Source organism: Castor canadensis, chromosome 13, assembly GCF_047511655.1.
Source record: "Castor canadensis chromosome 13, mCasCan1.hap1v2, whole genome shotgun sequence".
Taxonomy (NCBI): Eukaryota; Metazoa; Chordata; class Mammalia; order Rodentia; family Castoridae; genus Castor; species Castor canadensis.
Window position 1 is genome coordinate 107046614 of NC_133398.1, and position 19643 is coordinate 107066256.

The 19643-nt window shown below is 40.5% G+C and overlaps 1 protein-coding gene across 1 annotated transcript in view; it reads right to left on the reverse strand.

The window, feature by feature from the left end:
- LOC109675963 (contactin-associated protein-like 3) overlaps positions 1-19643 on the reverse strand; it is a 203046-nt gene that overhangs the window by 40490 nt on the left and 142913 nt on the right. The window contains exons 11-13 of the mRNA XM_074052428.1: positions 17308-17414; positions 15097-15216; positions 10538-10741 (exon numbers count right to left, since the gene is read on the reverse strand). Of these exons, the coding sequence (XP_073908529.1) occupies positions 10538-10741; positions 15097-15216; positions 17308-17414 (431 nt within the window). The remainder of the gene's footprint in view (positions 1-10537; positions 10742-15096; positions 15217-17307; positions 17415-19643) is intronic.

Sequence of the window (19643 nt, forward strand, 5' to 3'; positions counted from 1 at the left end):
GGCACTAATCAGTCTTCTTCATGCCTGGGGTGAATATTATGCCCAAAACAAAGAACCTGGGTCTCCTATCAGTCTGATGTGTGTGATTGGTCAATGCCATGTCTTAGCACTGGCCATGATTAAGTGACAGAGCCAGGCACTGCCTTAGTTCTAAGAAATCACATGTTAAGGCAAGAAATGCAGGTGGGGGTGGGAGCCAGGGTGCACACTGCTGTCAGGATGATTATGGAAGCAGGTGTAATGGCCATCCATCTTAAATGTAGGAACAGGGTGGGGGAAGACAAATTGCACTCATCACAAAATTAGAGCTTGAGGGAATGGAATTGGATTAACTCAGTCTGTTTCTCAAATGTGCTTTGCCATTTGGTGCCATGTTTCAAATTTATAGGTTGTTATCGTTGGGCCCTGACTGAGGATTTGGAACTGTTCCCAGCATCTACCTTATTGCTTATTACAACTCATTTATTGAGAAGATTCTCTTATCACCACTTCTATCCACCACCCAAAAAAAGAAAATAGCAAGCCTGAGAAGTTTACAAATGAAGCAATACCTAGAATCTCTTAAAAATACATTAGAAGCTTGTCACTAGAAAGTAAAAGATATTCAGAATTTAATATTTTTTTCTTAAAATACTTCTTTAAAATTACTTTACCACTAAACTTGCATGGATTGAAGAGCAAAAAAATCAAAGACAAAAAACAAACTCATTATATCTTAATACACGAGGGTAAGTTTACATCTGAGTCTCCCATATTCCTGATAAAGTAGTAAAAATGCATTTTTAGAAACAGTAAATATGGTTGTTTCTGCTTATATTTTAAAGTGTTCTAGAGAACTATAAAAAGAAGAAGGAAGAGGGGACTTCTGGACTGCTGAGGATGGTGTGGACATCTCTCCTTGCTTCTTTCCATTAAGTATAATCACAAACCCTGGAAATAACACAAAACACAACTAACAGAGAGTCTGAAAGGTGGAAAGAGGAAGGCTAACTTCCTAGGACCCCAGAATGGAAGCAAAACTCCAGTGGTTTTATACAATCTCATTATAACTCTCCCACTCATGTTTTTAAAAAACTTTTCCTAAAGAAAAGTGATAGAGGTTATAAAATTCAGGTCTCCAGAAAGAAGAAGCATTAGAGAAGGAATAAGTGAAGCCAGGACAAAATATTTTGCCTTATTCTTGGTTGATATAATAGATAACATGTCATAAAATAGCAATGATGTATTGGGTCACTATAGTTTGTGGACAAGTGCAATTAAATGATAGCAATGTCATAAGGGATAGGACAGAAGACCAGAATTATCAATAAAGGGGACAGTGTCACTTGAAAGTAAATGAGATTCACTATAATGCATATTTCATACTCAAGGGAGATCATGTAGAGATTAAAGAAATACATGCTAGGAGAAAAGATAAAATGAAATCATATAAAATGCTCAACTAAAACCAGAGAAAATAAAAAGAGAAAGAGGAATTCAAAAGGAGAAGAAGAAAAAAAAGTAAATACAAGGGCTCCTGTGCTGGATACTTGGCCCCAGTGTGTCAATGACCGTGACTTTTAAGAAGTGGATCCTGCTGGGAAGTCCTTAGGTCCCCACGGGTAGCTGCTCTTGGACAGGATTATGGGACCCTGAGTTAGTTCTCAGGGGAATGGATTGTTACAAGAGTGAGCCTGAATGCTAAATCTCTCTGTGGCTTCTGGATTTTGCATGCAGACCCATGATACAATCTGCCATGGTGTGACCAGTCACAGGGCAGAGCTGATCCTGGCACCACACCTTGAACAGCAGAACTGTGAGCTAAATAAAACTAAAAAGCACCCAGCCTCGGGTATCTTGTAGTGAAAAAACCTGACTAACAAGGAAACAAAAAAGTTACAATATGATAAATATTAATTGAAGCTCCAATAAGTACCTTAAATGTAAGTGGTCTAATATTCCAATTAAAAAGCAGAGACTGTCAGAGTGGGCAAAAAAGCCCCAACTAGGTGTTGTCTACTAAAATTCCCCTTAAATGCAAAATGACAGAGTAAAAGTAAAGAGATGGAGACAGATTACCATGCTAACATTAATTAAAACAAAGTTGGAGTAGTTGTATTAATTTAAAAAATCAGAGCAAGGAGAAGTATCAGGAATGAAGAGGGATATTACATGATGATAAAGGGTCAATTCTCCAAGAAAACATGACAACACTTAATGTGAATTCACCTACCACAGAGAATCAAAATATGTCAGGCAGAAGCTGACAGAACTCCAAGGACAAAGAAACAAATCCACTATTACCCCATGGAGGTTTCAATACCTCACTATGAGTAACTGACAGATGCAGCAGGCAGAAGATTGTTGGGGACATATTTGAACTGAACAACACTATCAATCAACTGAATCTAAGTGACATTTATAGAACACTTCATCCAACAATTGCAGAATACACATTCTTCTCAAATACACAGGCATAATACACTAAAGGTAGCTACATTCTTGACCACAAAATACATAATGAATTTAAAAGAATAAAAATCAGATAATGCATGCTTTCAGATAGGAATGCGATCACAGTAATAACAGAAAGACAGCTGGAAAATTTTTTTAAATCTGGCACTTAACAATGCATGTCTAAATAAAGCATGGTCAAAGAAGTCTGAAGGAAAAAAATTTCTTAACTGAATGACAATGAACATAGAACTTACCAAAATTTGTGATATTGGGCTGAAGGAGTGGCTCAACTCACATGGTAAAGCACCTGCCTAGCAAGCATGAGGCCCTGAGTTTGAACCCCAGTACCGCCAAAAAAAAAAAAAGAAAAGAAAAAGGGAAATTTGAAAAGCAGGGACAAACACCACAGGAGGTGGATGTGAAAATATACAGGGAAATACCATGTAAAATTGAAAGACTGGAGTGATTAATCTGCAAGCAAAAGAATGCCAAGGATTGTCTGCAAACCACCAGAAGCCACAGTTTTCAGAGGGACACCTTGACTTTTCACCTCTAGCACTCAAACTTATGAGGCAATAAACTTCTGCTATTTTAAACTACTCCATTTCTGGGACTTTGTTACAACAGCTACAGAAAACTAATGTAGCTCATGTCTTAAGTTTTCTTCAATGTTGCTGGTCAGTCATTAAGTTAGCCTTGATGAATTTATTATACTTTAATTTTTGCAGTGTTGGGGATTGAATCCAGGCCTTGAGCATGTTAGGCAAGCGCTCTACCTCTGAGTGACATCCCAAGCAATACAGCCTATGTCTATTAAATGAAATCAATCAATAATCAATTGATTTCCAAAACAGAAGGCCCCCAGCATAGATACTATCACCAGAGAATTCTATCAAGTGTGAGACCAATTTTCCACAATCTGTTCCAGAAAATGGAAGCAGACTGAATACTTCCTAGCTCATTTCAAAAGGCTTGCACTGCCCTAATACCAAATTTAGGAAACACACTGCAAAAAAACACAGATGTAGAAATCCTCAAGAAAACACCAGCAAATTGGATCCAATAATTATGCTCCGTAACAAAGTGTGACTTATTTCCAGGTTTGCCTTTAACATTAAAGGCAAAATGTTTCTTCAAAAGAAGAAAAACGATATGATGCTGTGAATAGATGAAGAAAGAGAATCTGGCAAAACCCAGCAGTCATTCATGATAAATGAAACTCTGCGCAAACATGGAACAGAAGAGGAAGTCATCAACTTGATAAGGAGCAAAACCTGTAACTTGCATCATACTTCAACACAAGAGGCTAGATGTTTCCCCACTAAGACGGGGAATAAGGAAAGACTGTTGCCACTCACCACTGCTCTTCCCACAAAAAGTTCTAGGTGAAGGAAATAAAACATATTGATGTGGAGGAAAAATAAAACTGTTTTTTTGCAAATAACATGACTGCCTAGATAAGCAATCCCTAAATATACAACCTCTGCAACTAGCAATTTATTACAAGATTTCAGAACAAAAGTCAATTGCTTTCTTATATACCAACTGAATACAATTGGAATTTGAAACTAAAAACACAGCACATTTTATACTAGCACTAAGCTATTTAGGTATAAAATGTTGGGTCTGGAGACTTAAGTCCGATGTGAGTATCCCATCCCCCATGGAGAGCACTGTGATTCCTGCACCCTGAGAAGGAGTTGTAAACCTGTATTCCTGTACCCTGAAGAGGAGATACAGGGTCTTGTAGATCTGCTACAGGGCTGATGAGCAAAATGCTCTCAAGATTTTTTCCCCTCCCCCCCCCCCAATAAAGGGCAAACAAACCAGTTCACCTAAGAAAGCCCATGAATCCATGGCCAATGAAAAGAGCCCACCTAACCCTTACCCAAACCCAGAGTTAAAATGTCCATAAAAACCCTAGCCTTCACCTGAGCAGCAAGCAACCAGTTTCCAGGCTCTGCTGTACTGCTCTTTCCTTTTTCTCTAATAAATCCTACTTCATTGTGGGAAACCCTCAGGACCCCCAAAGCCTCTTGGAAAGGAGTGGAGTCACTGTAGCTTTTGTGCAACAGCCCTAAGAGAGATTGCAATAGTCCAAGAGGGCAGTTGCTGAACTCCCCTGTTTTCTCTCTGCATGGGACTGGGAAAACCAGGTCCGGAGAACATGATGTTCCACACTTGGGCTCATAGCCACAGCAACAGAGAGCCAATTCGCTGGTAAATGGATGGAATTGGAGAACATCATTCTGAGTGAGGTTAGCCTGGCCCAAAAGACCAAAAATCGTATGTTCTCCCTCATATGTGGACATTAGATCAAGGGCAAACACAACAAGGGGATTGGACTATGAGCACATGATAAAAGCGAGAGCACACAAGGGAGGGGTGAGGATAGGTAAGACACCTAAAAAACTAGCTAGCATTTGTTGCCCTTAACGCAGAGAAACTAAAGCAGATACCTTAAAGCAACTGAGGCCAATAGGAAAAGGGGAACAGGTACTAGAGAAAAGGTTAGATCAAAAAGAATTAACCTAGAAGGTAACACCCACGCACAGGAAATCAATGTGAGTCAATGCCCTGTATAGCTATCCTTATCTCAACCAGCAAAACCCCTTGTTCCTTCCTATTATTGCTTATACTCTCTCTACAACAAAATTAGAGATAAGGGCAGAATAGTTTCTGCTGGGTATGGGGGGCGAGGGGGGTGGGGGGGCAAAGGGGGAGAAATGACCCAAACATTGTATGCACAGATGAATGAAAAAAATAAATTTAAAAAATCCCAGCACAGAGGTCAAGGGAAACCTGGGGACTACCACGTACTCCTTCCTGCTCGTCTACACTGCTCACGTACTCCCTCCAGAACATAAACTAGGCCATTGCTGCCTGGCACAACCCCGAGTTCATGTCATTATTCACCGCTTGAGCACCCAAGACCGGAGTTGGAGCCCCCATTGCAGCTGGACTGCGGCATTTCATTTTATTTATTTATTTATTTATTATTATTTTATTATTCATGTGTGCATACAAGGCTTGGGTCATTTCTCCCCCCTGCCCCCACCCCCTCCCTTACCACCCACTCCGCCCCCTCCCTCTCCCCCCAACCCCCTCAATACCCAGCAGAAATTATTTTGCCCTTATCTCTAATTTTGTTGAAGAGAGAGTATAAGCTATAATAGGAAGGAACAAGGGTTTTGCTGGTTGGGATAAGGATAGCTATACAGGGAGTTGACTCGCATTAATTTCCTGTGCGTATGTGTTACCTTCTAGGTTAATTCTTTTTTTTGATCTATGCAGCATTTCATATACAGGCTTTGGCTCACATATCAATCAGCTGCCTCATGAGCCAGTTCTCTGGCCTGTGAAGGCAAGGACCCTCAGCACCGGCCGCAACACTTCAAACTGGCATGTAACATAACCAAATCTGTACCCAATCTTTGTGAAGACTAGTATAAAATTTTGTAAAAAGAAATCAAAGAATATCTAAATAAATGAAGAGCTATTCCCTATCCATGGCTACGAAGACCCAGGAATGAGTGCTAGGGTATTAGCTCTTCCTAAATTTAACCTTAGATTGACTGCAATCCTAAAGTCCCAACAAGTCCTTTTGTGGATATTCTAAGGTTTTATATGAAAAGGCAGACTCACAATGTCCAACACACTACCAAAAAAGAACAAAGTCACAGGACTGATAGTACTTGACCTCAAGGTCTACTATAAAGCTACAATACTCAAGACATGGTGTTTCAAAATAACAGACAAACAAGCTAAGCTACTGGGGAGGCAGAGTCAGGAGGGTCATGAGTTGGAGGTCAGCCGGGAAAAGTTATTGAGACCCTAGGTTTTTTCCTCATTGCATCAACATCACCATCATCATCACCATCACCATCACCACCACCACCATCATCTACAAACAGATCAATGGGCAGAAATATAGAGCCCAGATAGAGATCTACACACATGCAAGCAATAGATCTTTGTAATTCCATGGAGAAAGCATAGGCCATTCAACAAATGGGATTAAGGATTCAAAAGGAAGTGGATCCAGGCACTGTACATGTTCATAGAGTTAATTCAAAATGGACTACAGACCTCAGTGTATCCTGACTATTTATCTGGAAGATAAATAGGGAAAAAGTCACGATCTTGGAAGTGTCAATGAGTTTTTAGAAACAACAGGAAAAAAAACCCAATCCATGAAAGGAAAATTTTATAAATTGGAATTCATTAAAATTAAAGCCTTTTATGTAGGGCATTGTTTTAAGACAATGAAAAGAAAAGCAAAGTAGGAGAAATTATTTGCAAAACATTAATCTAATAAAAAGATTGCATCCAAAACATGCAAGTAACTTGTAAACCTTAATAGTAACAAAAGGAGCAACTGAATTAAAAAGTAGCCAAAAGATCTGAGCAGATACCTCAACAAGAAGATCTACAGATGGTAAAATGTATATGAAAAGAATATGAAGTGACACTCAATGTCATACGTTATTAGAGAATGGCAAAATAAAACAATGAGATTCCACTACACACCAACACCACAAAATGCAGGCAAGGATGCAGAGGAACAGAAACTCCCATTTATTGCTTGTGAGAATGCACAATGGTGCAGACACTTTGGTACCTACTTAATAAGCTTAATGGTCTTACCATTTGAACCAGCAATGATGTTACTAAGCATTTTTTCAAGTTAGTTGAAAATGTCTGTGTGTGGAATAACTCTCCCTACTAAGTAGATACAGTATATTCAAAACATTGTGGTATTGGTGAAGCAAAAGACATAAATCAATGGAGAAATAATGACCCTAGAAATAGATGCACAGCACAGATATGTCCAACTGATATTTGACAATGTTGAAAGTGCAATTCAATAGAAGGATAGCCTTTTCAATGAATATTTTCAGAGCAAGTGGACCTTCATAGCTGAGAGTGAGTGTGCAAACACACAAGAAAGAGAGAAGAGAAGGACAGAGAGAAAAAGAGGAGGGGGAGGAGAGAGAGAATTTGACCTAAATGTCATATTTTATACAAAAATTATTCCAAAATGGAGCATGGAATTAAAAGTAAAATATAAAACTGTTAGAGTGAAAAATAGAAAATCTTTGGGATTTAGAATTACAGCAAGAGTTACACCTGACACCAAATGCACAGCCCACAAAAGAAAAAAAATGATACAATGGACCTCATCAAAATGAAAACATTTGCTCTACAAAACACAGCAAGGATGTGAGAGAAACTGGAGTCTTATACATTATTGATAGAAGCATCAAATACAATAGCCACTCTAGAACACAGTTTGGGAAGTATTTTGGGCAAGGGAGTTGCTTGTTAGTTTTTGTAAAACTAACCATTCAATGACCCAGCAAATGCACTTGGGCATTTATCCCAGAGAAATGACAACTAATGTTCACACATTCATAATAGCCCCAAACTGTAAACGACTGAGTGCCCTTCAGTGAGTGAACATTTACACTGGCATATCCATACCATGGATTACTACTCAGCAACAAAAAGGAACAAATGATCAATACACACAACAGTGCAATATCAAGTGGATTGGGCTAAGTGAGCAAGTTCACCCCAAAAGGTCACATGCTCCATGACTCCACTTACACAGCATGCTTACAATGGAAATAAGAACACGAGAAAAGTACTGAAATACAGGATAGGTTAGTGGTGCCCAGGGTGAGCTTGAGGGGGAAGCAGGTGTGGGTAGTGAATGGGAAGGGAAGGGATGCTTGTGTACCTCGACTGTTATCTATGGCCAGATGCTGGTCATGATACTGTACTACAGCTCCACAGATGTTGCCATGGGGGAGGAGGGCTGGGTAAAGAGTACTCAGTTTCTCTCTGTTCTTTCTCATGTGTGTATGAAACTATAGTTACCTCAAAAGTTTTTAAAATGTTAAAAAACATTTTAAAATGTGAAACCCTAGCACAGTGGTTTCTGAAAAATTACTCGAGGATCTTTAAAAATTCTCAGCCCAAACTACTCCTCAGGTCAGCTAAATTATAATTTCTGTGTATAAGGCACAGGCATTGCACAATTACAGAATGCAATGTCACTTTGTCTTATAGTCCATTCCCCCTGACCTGCTTAACTCCTCTAGATACCAAGCAGGTCAGAACTCTTATAATAAGGAAAATTTCACTCCTACCCTTATCAGAAGCTTCTGGTAATATTAGGTCCATTTTAAATATTTGTCTAAGTCATGAGTATATTGAAAATTCTCCAGTGACAGCTTTGCAATGGTAGCTGTAAGACATATAAATGAGGATGCTTGTATAGTGAACGTGCATAAAAAAGCCACACTGTTTTGTTCCTAAAGTCGTTTTACAAGCTCATCACATTTTCACTTTCAGTCATTTATTCTCTAAATTAAAAATGGTTTGTTTTGGCTTTTTTAGAAAAATCCTCATGTGTAGAAGTGAAGTCAAATAGATAGTAGCTATCAAATGCACTGGTTCAATGCTAGCTCTGCTGGCAGGCCCCTTGGCTAACCTGTGTTGTGTCCAGGTTATGGACTAGTCCACAGTATAGTGTTGGCTCACTGACACACTAGGTCATGTGGTTGTCTGATTCCATTAGAGCATCACTCCCCTTTGCCTTGCATTTCCTAGTTAATTATCTAACATCTTGGGTTCCCCAGTCCTGCTCTAGTTTGCTGTAATTATCATTCCACTGAGTAAAATCCAACAGTAATGAACTAACAAACAATTGGACTTTGTCATGTAAACTATAAATTCTATGAAAATGGGGAACCGGGAGTGAAGATTTCTTACTTCCTGAACTTTATGTAAATTATCTCATTTGTGTAGGAAACCCCATGCCATCAGCACTACAGGCCCATTTTTCTGAAGATGACACAGAGATTCAGAAAGACTAAGCATTTGCTTCCATTTCTGCACCTGTTAAGCCACAGACTTGGAATGTGGACTTAAAACTTGGAAATGAAATGGAAAAGTCCTTTGCTTTTTTCCAGGAGATCAAATTGGCTGAAAGTCACCTAAGATGGCACTGATCACTGAGAAAGGGCCCAAGTGCAGACTGCACAGGTCTAGCAGAATGGTTGAAATTTAAGGGTGAAAGGTAGGAGGGCCATCCAGGTAGAGGGAACTTCTGGCATGGGGAAGAACATAGTCTGGAATATTCTGCAGAGGCCACTGACCAGGTTGGAAGAGGCAGTGCAGGACTGCTCCAGTGATCTGCTCTGAGTCACACACCAACACGTTTCAACTCATTTTAATAAGAGACAGTGGGATGAAAATTTGAGAGTGAAACAAGAATGGTTTTATTATGCTGCTACATATACTATTTCTGATTGCCATATGGTTAAAAAAGGACGAACTTAGTAGTTACTATTTGCAATGAACCATATGACAACTGCAGTGGGAGCAGTGTGGGGCTGTGTAGAAGATGGTGGGAATTCCTGGAAGGAGGGAGAAAAGTGCCTGTGACTTCAGAGAAGAGAGTTGTGATGCAAGCAGAACTTCTTAAAGATAACTGCATTTAAAAAGATTAAGATAACTTGGGGGAAATGAGAGGCCAGCAGAAAAACGCTTGGAATAGCTACAATTACTTCATCTTAGAACAAAGAGATATCCTGAAATATGGGAGAGCCTGAGTGGAGGAAATCAAGATGGCACGGGTAGAACTAGAGGTAAACTTTGAAAGTAGCAGGCATTGTCCTTTCCAGATGTGCCCAATGCTATTAGCAACATTTCCATGGATTAAAAAAACACATACATAGGGACCGGTGGAGGGGACTGGTGGAGCTCCTGTCTGGCAAGCGTGAGGTACTGCGTTCAAACCCTAGTCCTGCAAAAAAAAAAAAAAGCACTAGTTCCACACATGAGCTCTGAACATTCACCCACTATCAGGAAGGCACTCGTTATTGCTCATTCATCCAATGGAGGGCAGCAAGAGACTGGCAGGGAGATCAGAGCTTTGAATTGAGCTGGGTGGAAATAACAATGGCCTTTCTCCCTGGGAGAGCATCTCACGCTCCAGCCTTGCGCATTTGTCCGACGCACAGCACATTTGCCCGATGGGTCTGCGCATTTGTTCAATTCCCCTGCGCCCTTGCCCGCCGCCGGGTCTCACCTGTCGCGTCCAAGGGCCTCACGGTCCCGCAGCGCAGGGTCAGCCGCTGCTCGCAGCGCTCAGCGCGGTCCACCGCAGCCCTTAGCTGCCCCGTGTCCGCCCCGTAGGTGAAGGTCGCAGAGCGCGCGCGCCCAAGGGGACCACCGCTGACCGTGACCGCGTCCAGGCTGTCATGCTGCACCACCATCCACGCTGCGTCTGCTGCTGAGCAGAAAGGGGACAGAGGGGCCATCATGGGCTGCAGAGAGCACGCGACTGCGCCAACCAGGTGCGTCTGTTATACAGTGAAAAGTTGTTAACTCAAATTTGTGTTGCTGCCAGGTGGCAGCAAAATTTGGGGGTTGGATTTGTGTGACAGTGTGTCTGGCCAAATCTCAGCCTCTAAGGGAAAATACATTGATTCAATATACTGATGATTAAATTTATGTGCCATTGTTGTGACATTTCCACATATACATACATTGTAACCCACTTTGGTTTGTCCCCTCCATTATTCTCCCTCTTCTTCCTGTCACTCCTCTTCTCAAAATGACTTCCATAGGTTTTGCTGTTCCATATTTACAGGTGTGTAGAAAGTACCTCAGCCATACTCAGCAACACAAGAATGAGGCTAATCCGTACCTGCACGTTTCTCTTTTTTTAAACACTATTTTCCTCATCTGTATGTGTCTTTTTCATTAATTTATAAAAGATACATTTTGGGATGCTGTCACCTACATATTCATGAGATACCACAGGAAGCAACTCTTAAAATAAAAGTATGCCAGCTTCCCCATCAGTGAGCAAACACTGAATGAGGTCACACACCTGGAGTACCCAGCAGAAATAATCCAGCCTGTGACCCTGGCCATCTGTCCACAAGATGACATAATTTCAGATATAATGAAGTCTAAGTCTAGTGACTTAGACTTGTTTTGTCAAAATAAAAACCAAACAAAAGCACTCCACAAGCCCAGCAGGGAAGAAACACATTTTAGACTCTTCAAGGTTTCCAGCCATGGCCCCCACCCCTTGCTGCATAAAGCCTCACCCAGCTACTTGAACAGCTCTGATTCAGAATGAGAAGCTGACTTGAAGTCACTCTCATTCAACCACATTGATCCACTTTGGTCCTTTCACCTCTAGAAAAAGATACACTTAGCATCCTGGACATTTTACATAGAAATTTTCCAAGCTAGAGAGACTGGGAAAAAATGAGATGGATATACAATTTAAAAAATTTAAAAACCAGAGCAATGTAGTAAGTTTTTTATTGAGAAATCTCCCCCCACTCTTTAAAATCTCAGGAATTTTAGTGGGTTGGTTGCAAACTGTGCATGAGAGAAGCTTAGAAGTCTAAATGGTGTTTACATATTCCTAACACATGGCAACAACAAGAAAGCCTGCAGAGCTACGGGAAGGACTCTTAGTCCCTGTGCCCATGGGGAGCACAGGCAGACACACCACTCATGAGCAGTTAGTGCAGGAAGGAGCTGGGAATTGAAATAATGAATGCAATTTTACATTAAATGACCACTCAGCTCACTGTGCTCACAAAGCAGGCTCTAAGGCAATTTCAGTTCTATAAATCCTTCCTTTAATAAGATTCTAACTAAGTAGTTTTTAATGTTTAAGATTTAACATGTGGCATTACTTTTTGCATGCCACCTACTCTACAGTAATCTTCAGAATTTTCCTATCCACTGTATCAAATACAGAGAAACCTTACAGAATGCTAAGTTGGATGCTGAAGATAGTCAATTATGTGCCATTTGTTTGGTCGTGTGTCATGGGTTGATGGTTCTGGGGAGTTCATATAGCCTAGCGATTGATCAGTTGGATAGATTTGCTGTCATGCATGGTAAAAATAGAAAAATGCCTGCAATACTGAAAAGGGAAGGATTGAGACTTTTATCTGTAAAACTACTTTTCTGACGAGATAAGAGGTGTGTCTGTGTTTATAAAATTCCACTTAAATCATTAGTGCTTACGATGAGGTACCAGGGTCAAAGTGAGGGCTGTAAATAGCCCTTTAGTGTGTCAGTGAGATTTGGGGGAAGGGATGCATTCTATACTCCTATGCCGAGCCTGTGCTGCTGACTGTGAAATCCTAAGTGTCTCTCAGTCCCCTTCCCACTACCCTGAGCAGGGACAGATGGCTGGAGGGGGCTGGAGTTAACTACTTCCCCTTTCCTAAGTAGTTGGACTCTGAAAAAAAGTCCAGTACTTTAGGCTGTGGGTTAATGTTTTCTCTAGAGGGAAAGCTTTGATAAGAAGTACAGAATGTTCTAGTGTATTTCAAAATGGTTCCTGTCTCTCTTTCCCTTTTGAAAGAATGAAGAGAGTTTTGTCCAACATTCCCCATGAGACCTGGTCAAGGTCTTAAAAGAGAAAGTTCACAAAAGCATGGGGTCCTTTCTCTGTTTCTATGGTCAGGTCTCCCTGGAGGTTTTAGCTCTCAGATTTGTCCTCACTGAGTCTCCAGAAATTTGGCAATTATAGTTTACTGTCTGAGCACTGTTTCTCATGGGAAGTTTCTGACTACCCGTGTCTGTTCTGGGAAATTGGGAGTCCTCTGTATATAAGTGCCTGTCTCTCTAGTTTGGGGGGCAGTGGCTTGTTCTGCAACCTCACTTCTCTGCTGGATGTAGGAAGAGTTGCTGATTTTTTTGTTTTGTTCAGTTTTTTCTTGGTAAGATAAAACAATAGCTTCCAAGCTTCTTAATGTGTCAAGTGGAAGCCACTGGTTTTTCAATGCTGTGACCACATGTGCGTCGTCAAGCTACTGGAAAAGTATTTTGATGGCTGCATCTTTTATAATTGCTACTGCTTGATTCGTATGACTAGAGAATATTTTATTGGCTCTAAGCAATGAAGCCTCTAGAGAGAAAGTGACTTTTTCTGGGGGAGAATAGAAACCATCAGAGTTCTTCTGCCACTAACTAGATTTTGTCATAAAATATTATGCTAACTACCTTCTCTGAGTCTCAGTTTCCTTATATTAAAATGATGATGACAAAGGTCCTTCCCTGACCATGACATTGACTGAATCCTTTCATCACTGGATCAGGTCACCAGGTCCAGGAACCAGAAAGTTCTTGGTCTCATCAGAGAAAAAATTCAAGGACAGGCACAGAGGAGACTCAAGTAGAAGCAGGTTTATTAATGCAAAGCAAAAGTGCACCCTCCAGATGGAGAGTGGGCAGGCTCAAGAAGGAACAGTGCACTTGGATCCCAAGACCTCAAGCTTTGATTGGGTCTGCAGACATGGGAGTGGTCAGTCCTGGAAAACTAGGCTCGAGTGTCATTAAGTTCCAGAATCTTGGCTATGTGTCATCAAATCCTCCCTCATGTCCAATGGGGGAGTTCGTGGCCTAGGATGGTGAGACCAAGAGTATTTTTTTTTACAGGTTATGGGGGTGGTAGATCACCAAGACTGTTCTGTGTGTCACAAGTCATTCTGTTGATATCAGCAATCTAGGATGTGATTCCTTTTCAGCATCCAAGCCATTATTCTCAGTCATCAGGTTTCCTAACTCCCTGCCTAACCCCTCTGTCATTTTGATTTTTGCCAAGACCACTCTGTGGAAAGAACCATCTGAAGAATCTGAAGGATACTGATGGCTCCTGGGAAAAGCTACATGACTGATGCTAACTGTGCTGGAGTATGCTCGCTTTTGCCTGACTGTCTGATTCAGGAGTCTTGGAGGTAACTAGCATCTTTTGTGAGGGCCTCTGTGCTTCATTATCATCAGTACATCGCTGCCCGTGTGCTTCTAAATTGTCTCAACTTCCCCTATTTTAATATTCTTTGGCAATCTTTGCTGAAGCTTTTTTAAGTCCTATGAACCTTCATTCCCATCCCTCTCCCCCTTGGTATTTGCTGATCCATTTGGTCAATGTTCAAATTTATAAAACTTAGAGCCTTTTCTCAGCACATTAAATAAGAACTATTTACTACAATTTACTACAGATTTCCTCTTTCCTGAGAGGTCGGGGAGGGGGTGGCAGCAAATTATTGTAAAAATATAATTATTTAAGAGGAATTTTTATGCAATCTTCTATAATCAAGCTATGTTCATTTGTAATAATATCTAAATCAGAAGTGGTTTATAGTACCAAATAATCAAGAAATCAAATTTCTTTAATTATGAAACAATAAAGTTCTGTGTAAATCACTAAATTATCTAAGATGTGCATAAAATATCAGCATATACATGTTATTCTTAGCACTTTCAAAGGCCTCTGATTTGTTCTAAATTTTAACAATTTATAAATCGTGGAATCAAATCTTTATCTTTTATCATGATGCATGTGAACAGATAGAGTAAAAGCTATGTATGACCACAGAGGGTATAGCCCAGCCTTAAACCTCACCTACAATTCAACCTAGGTAAACAAATCATGCAAAGGAATTTTTATGGACAACACAATTAACAAGTACACATGTCATACTTCCACTTAGCACACACAATGAGCAAACTGTGATTAATAACACTGTCAGCTAGGTAAATTCCCCAGGTCCATTTGGGTGGTCTGTGTAAGCAGCTGTCATGTAAACCCGAAGGTTGTTAACATACGGGTCATGTTGCAGTACACAAGCAGTGGTCCCAGGGCGCCGCTCCCGTCCACATCAATGGGGTAACGCCCCGACGGGCTCCCTCGGTGCTCGTGGCCTTCGCAAGACTGCTCATAGATTGCTGCCGGAGGAGCAGAATGAAGCCCTTGATATACTAATTAACGTCCAAAAGGTTTCCATTTGTGAATTACAGACACATGACACATATTACCCAGAATCACATTTTATCAATTTATAGGCTATTGTATTTGATTAGAAGAAAAAATGAAGACATTAAAAAAATTAAATTTCTTTTATCAGGAAAGAAGGAAATCATCAAGTCAAGATGAATTTAAATGCTGACTATTGTTAGGTACTGAATAAATATTTGGTATATATTTAAGAGAAAGTAGTGTATCGGTGACTTAAAATGAGGATGGGGCAGGTCATGGTGGCACAGGTTTGTAATCCCAGCACTCAGGAAGCAGAGGCCGGAGGATCATGAGTTCAAAGCCAGCCTGAGTTTCATAGCAAGAGCCTATCACAAAAAAAAAGGAAGGAAGGAAAGAAGAAAGGGAGGAAGAAGGAAGAAAGGAAGGAAGGAGGGAAGAAGGAAGAAGGGAGGGAGGGAGGGAGGTGAGAGGGAGGGAGGAAGGAAGGAAGGAAGCAGGAGAGAACGTTTTGATGCTATCTTCAGTAGACAGTCATTTGTCAATGTCTAGGGACTGTGTTTTCTTTATGTAAATGTTCTCTTTTGTTGTGAGCAAGGAAATATGAAGATTCTGAAGCACAGAGTAAAAGATTTGAAGAGGTATTCAGGGAAACTGTGAATCAAAATCCTATATGCTGTGGATGCATGACGGTATTCAAAGTCAGAGCAACTAGACTTCAAAATTCAGTGCTGTAATTAAAGAAGAAACCTTGGGCTAGGGATGTAGCTCAGTGTCTAAGTGTTTTCCTAGAATGCACAAGGCCCTGGGTTCGATCCCCAGTGTCAGAAAAAAAAACCCCACATTCATTCTACCTGTAATAACTGAATATATACCATTGTAATGAGGGTATTTGACACTGAATTATCTACATTCATAATAATATAGCCCAACACTTAAGCATGTCAAGGGAAAAAAATTCAAAATGGAGTAGCACTGGTTCCGAGCACTTAAATGGGGTCAAGGGCCATTGTTTCCTTTTTCTTTTTTGGCAGTACTGGGGTTTGAACACAGGGCTTCACTAGCTAACAGGTGCTCTACCACTTGAGACACTCCACCAGGTCTAGGAGGCCTTTGTTAATCAGATCTCAGACAAAGCTGCAACTGAACCTTGAAACTGGGCTGCAGACATGCCCACTCCCCCACCCCTATCCTGTCCCATCCATGTTGACCTTCGAACATTGTTGACCTTTGCTGACCTTCTATACCACAGTCCTCTCCCGCCAAGCTACCCACAGACTAAGACTGCACCCATCCCTCTCTTACAAGACAGCCTCACTTTTGCCAGCTCATCGTGTCTGTAACAGGATGCCCATGGAGTTACTTGACTGCCTTCCATCCTCAGTTTTGCAATGGCTTGATTCCTGAAGCATCTTAAGGGTTAAATGAGTCAATTCATGGGAATCACGAGAAGACTGACCTATTTAATTGCTCAGTAAATGCCTACTTTTATAATTATTCACTGATGATGATAATCATCTCTACCAAAGAAAATCACAGTTGGAAGAGACCTTAATTACCTCTTCTAAAACTTTACCATGTGGCATTCCCATCCAGTATTGCATTTTTTTTAATCCTGAATTTTATTATAGTTAAGCTTGAGGACCTGGCAAATTAGTTTCCCACCTTATTTAGCTGAAAGGAGTCTCAAAATTAAAATTCAAGAAACAAGATGTTATATCATGCATTCTTGATTTGATTTTCCCCCTCCACTCTTATTCTACCACCCTCCTTAGCACTATATGCGTCTGCACTGTATCTCAACAGCCTTGTATTAAATGAGGTTGGGCGTGGAGTATAACTCAGTGGTAGAGCGTTTGCCTAGTTCAGTCAGTGCCCTGGGTTCAATCCCTGGCACTGCAAAATAAATAAATAAATAAATAAGGTGGCTTAAATATGAATTAGGAGTTACTGGGTGCTAAGATACTTATTCCAATATGTCTGCATGATTTTAAATATACAGATAAATGATTAGCAAAGATGAAATGACAAATCACTAAAATGATAATGAGGTATGCGCTTACAGGAATGGCAGGTGGCTCCGCTGTAACCTGTGCCCTCACAGTCACAGGAAAAGGTGTTCCATGATTGGGAACATTTGCCCCCATGCTCACAGTAGCTGGGCAAACACCTACAAGCAAACAAATACAACTGTCATTGCTTGGTCGGTAAGACCCATTTCTTCTTTACTGAAAACAGCTTAACTTGATGTATACAGAAATTCCACATTGCTGGTGATTACTGAGCACCTTGAGATGGGGGTCTCACTGGCATTTTTTGCAGGGACTGGCCTTGAACCTAGATCCTCCTGATCTCCACCTCCTGATTAGCTGGGATTACGGTGTACACTACCATATCCAGTCTCACAACTGCCTTGAAGTCTTCTAGATTGGATATTTGAATAACATTTCTATTTTGTGAATTGAAGGTACTTTTTCAGCTCCCCCAAAGGACAATAGATATTTATAATCCTATTTTCAGGATATTCTGAGTGAATTTTCAGGATTTCCAAACTGCAAAGGGAAAAAGAAAAGTCTTTAAATCTTTAGAATCTTGCTTTTAGCACCAAATTTTCCTAATTTTTATTGCCTTATGACACTGAGTTGTTTTAAAAACATTTTGACTTCTATATCACTGACCTAAGGAATAAGCCCATGGATAAGCCCATTCATAGTGCTTTTTATAAAGACTTTAAGTGCTTTCTTAAAACCTTATCTGAGATGGTTATTGTCCACAGTGCAGCTAAAGTTTAGCTGTGCCTCTTGCACGTGTGGTTATAAAGTAACTTGAGATTTCAGAAGCCTTTTAAAAATGTATGATCTTAGAGACCTAGTTAGATACCAGCATAACTCCTAGGACTGGAGGGTTAAACCAGTTCATGAGATTTAGAAAAAATAGTTTTTACTTATTGAGCTACATGCAAAATGGACGGAGTAGATGGTTTATAAACAACATCTGTGGAAGGGCAGCTGTGGGAGGCACCCTTGTGTGTTTGTTGTCAACTTCCATTACTGTAACAACATACCTGAAATAATAAACTTAAAAAGAGAAGAGGTTCATTGTGGCTCACAGTTTTGTAGGTTTCAGTCCATGGTCAGTTGGCTCCATTGCTTTTGGGCCTGTGATGAGGCAGCACAACATGGGTCAGAAAGCTGCTCACCTCACAGCATCCAGGAAGCAAGGAATCAGAGGAAGAGGACAGGGTCCCAAATCCCCTTTAAGAGCACAGCCCTGATGACCTCCCTTCCTCCCCCTAGGCTCTACCTCTTAAAGGTTCCAGCACCTCCAGGCAATTAAGTCTTTACACTTCCAAACCACAGCACATCACAGAAGATATAATGTGACAGATCACATTTTATTTGTTGTTGACAAAACACTTGCAAGTGGAGCAAATCACACTTGCATCACAGCTGAGCAGACAGTTCTCAGCACTCAGTGTGAGGCACAGGACCCTAACCAATGCTCCTCTGAGTGGGGGCTGCACCTTACCTGGTAAGGAGACCCTGCCTCCCCAGAGCCTTCCCAGCAATGCCCCCATGAGCCCAGCCGGGGCTCTCCTGCAGTCCTGGGTCTGTGCCAAGAATTCCAATCCAATGGACAAGAGCAAGCTAGTGGGACAACTCATAAGGAAATTACCTGTGTTAAATCAAGTTCTTATGAGTGAATGTTTCATTCAGAAGAAATTATTCTTTTAGTGTCACTAGAGATGATTTGTAAACTAAAGCCTGTTTAGCTAGAGATGACTACTTTATTACAGCTAGCAAGAGTAAGACTACTCCATGAAGTATTCTGAAAAGCCTACTGTACCTGAATATAATTTTTTATTTTTCTTAAACCTGTACCATTAATTAATTTCACTTTTAATGATAAATAATAATTGTATAGGTTTATGAGATACAGTGTGACATTTCCCTACATGTGGGTAGTGGGTAGTGTGCCGTTATCAGCGTTTATTGACTGATTAATAGCAGGGGGGGCAGTAAGGTATGTCATATATATAGAAATCTGTTCTTCCAGGCATGACCACATGATCATTTTCAGCCAAAATCATTACAGAGATGAGCCATGACTGACAGCACAAATTAAAATTAAATTAAATATAAATAAATTGAATTTAAAAAATTAAGCCATTTTCCTTGTGTTCTCCATATTTCACTGAGTCCATCATTGTACACATATCTTCCTTGATTTTGTGGCTCAAACTTTTCTAGCAAGAGATTACTTCTTATGTGCTCTTGTTGCAAATTTAAAAAATTGGCCAGGTGCTGGTAGCCAATGGCTATAATTCTACCTACTTCGGAGACAGAGATGAAGAGGATTGAGGTTCAAAGTCAGCCCAGGCAAATAGTTCTTGAGACTC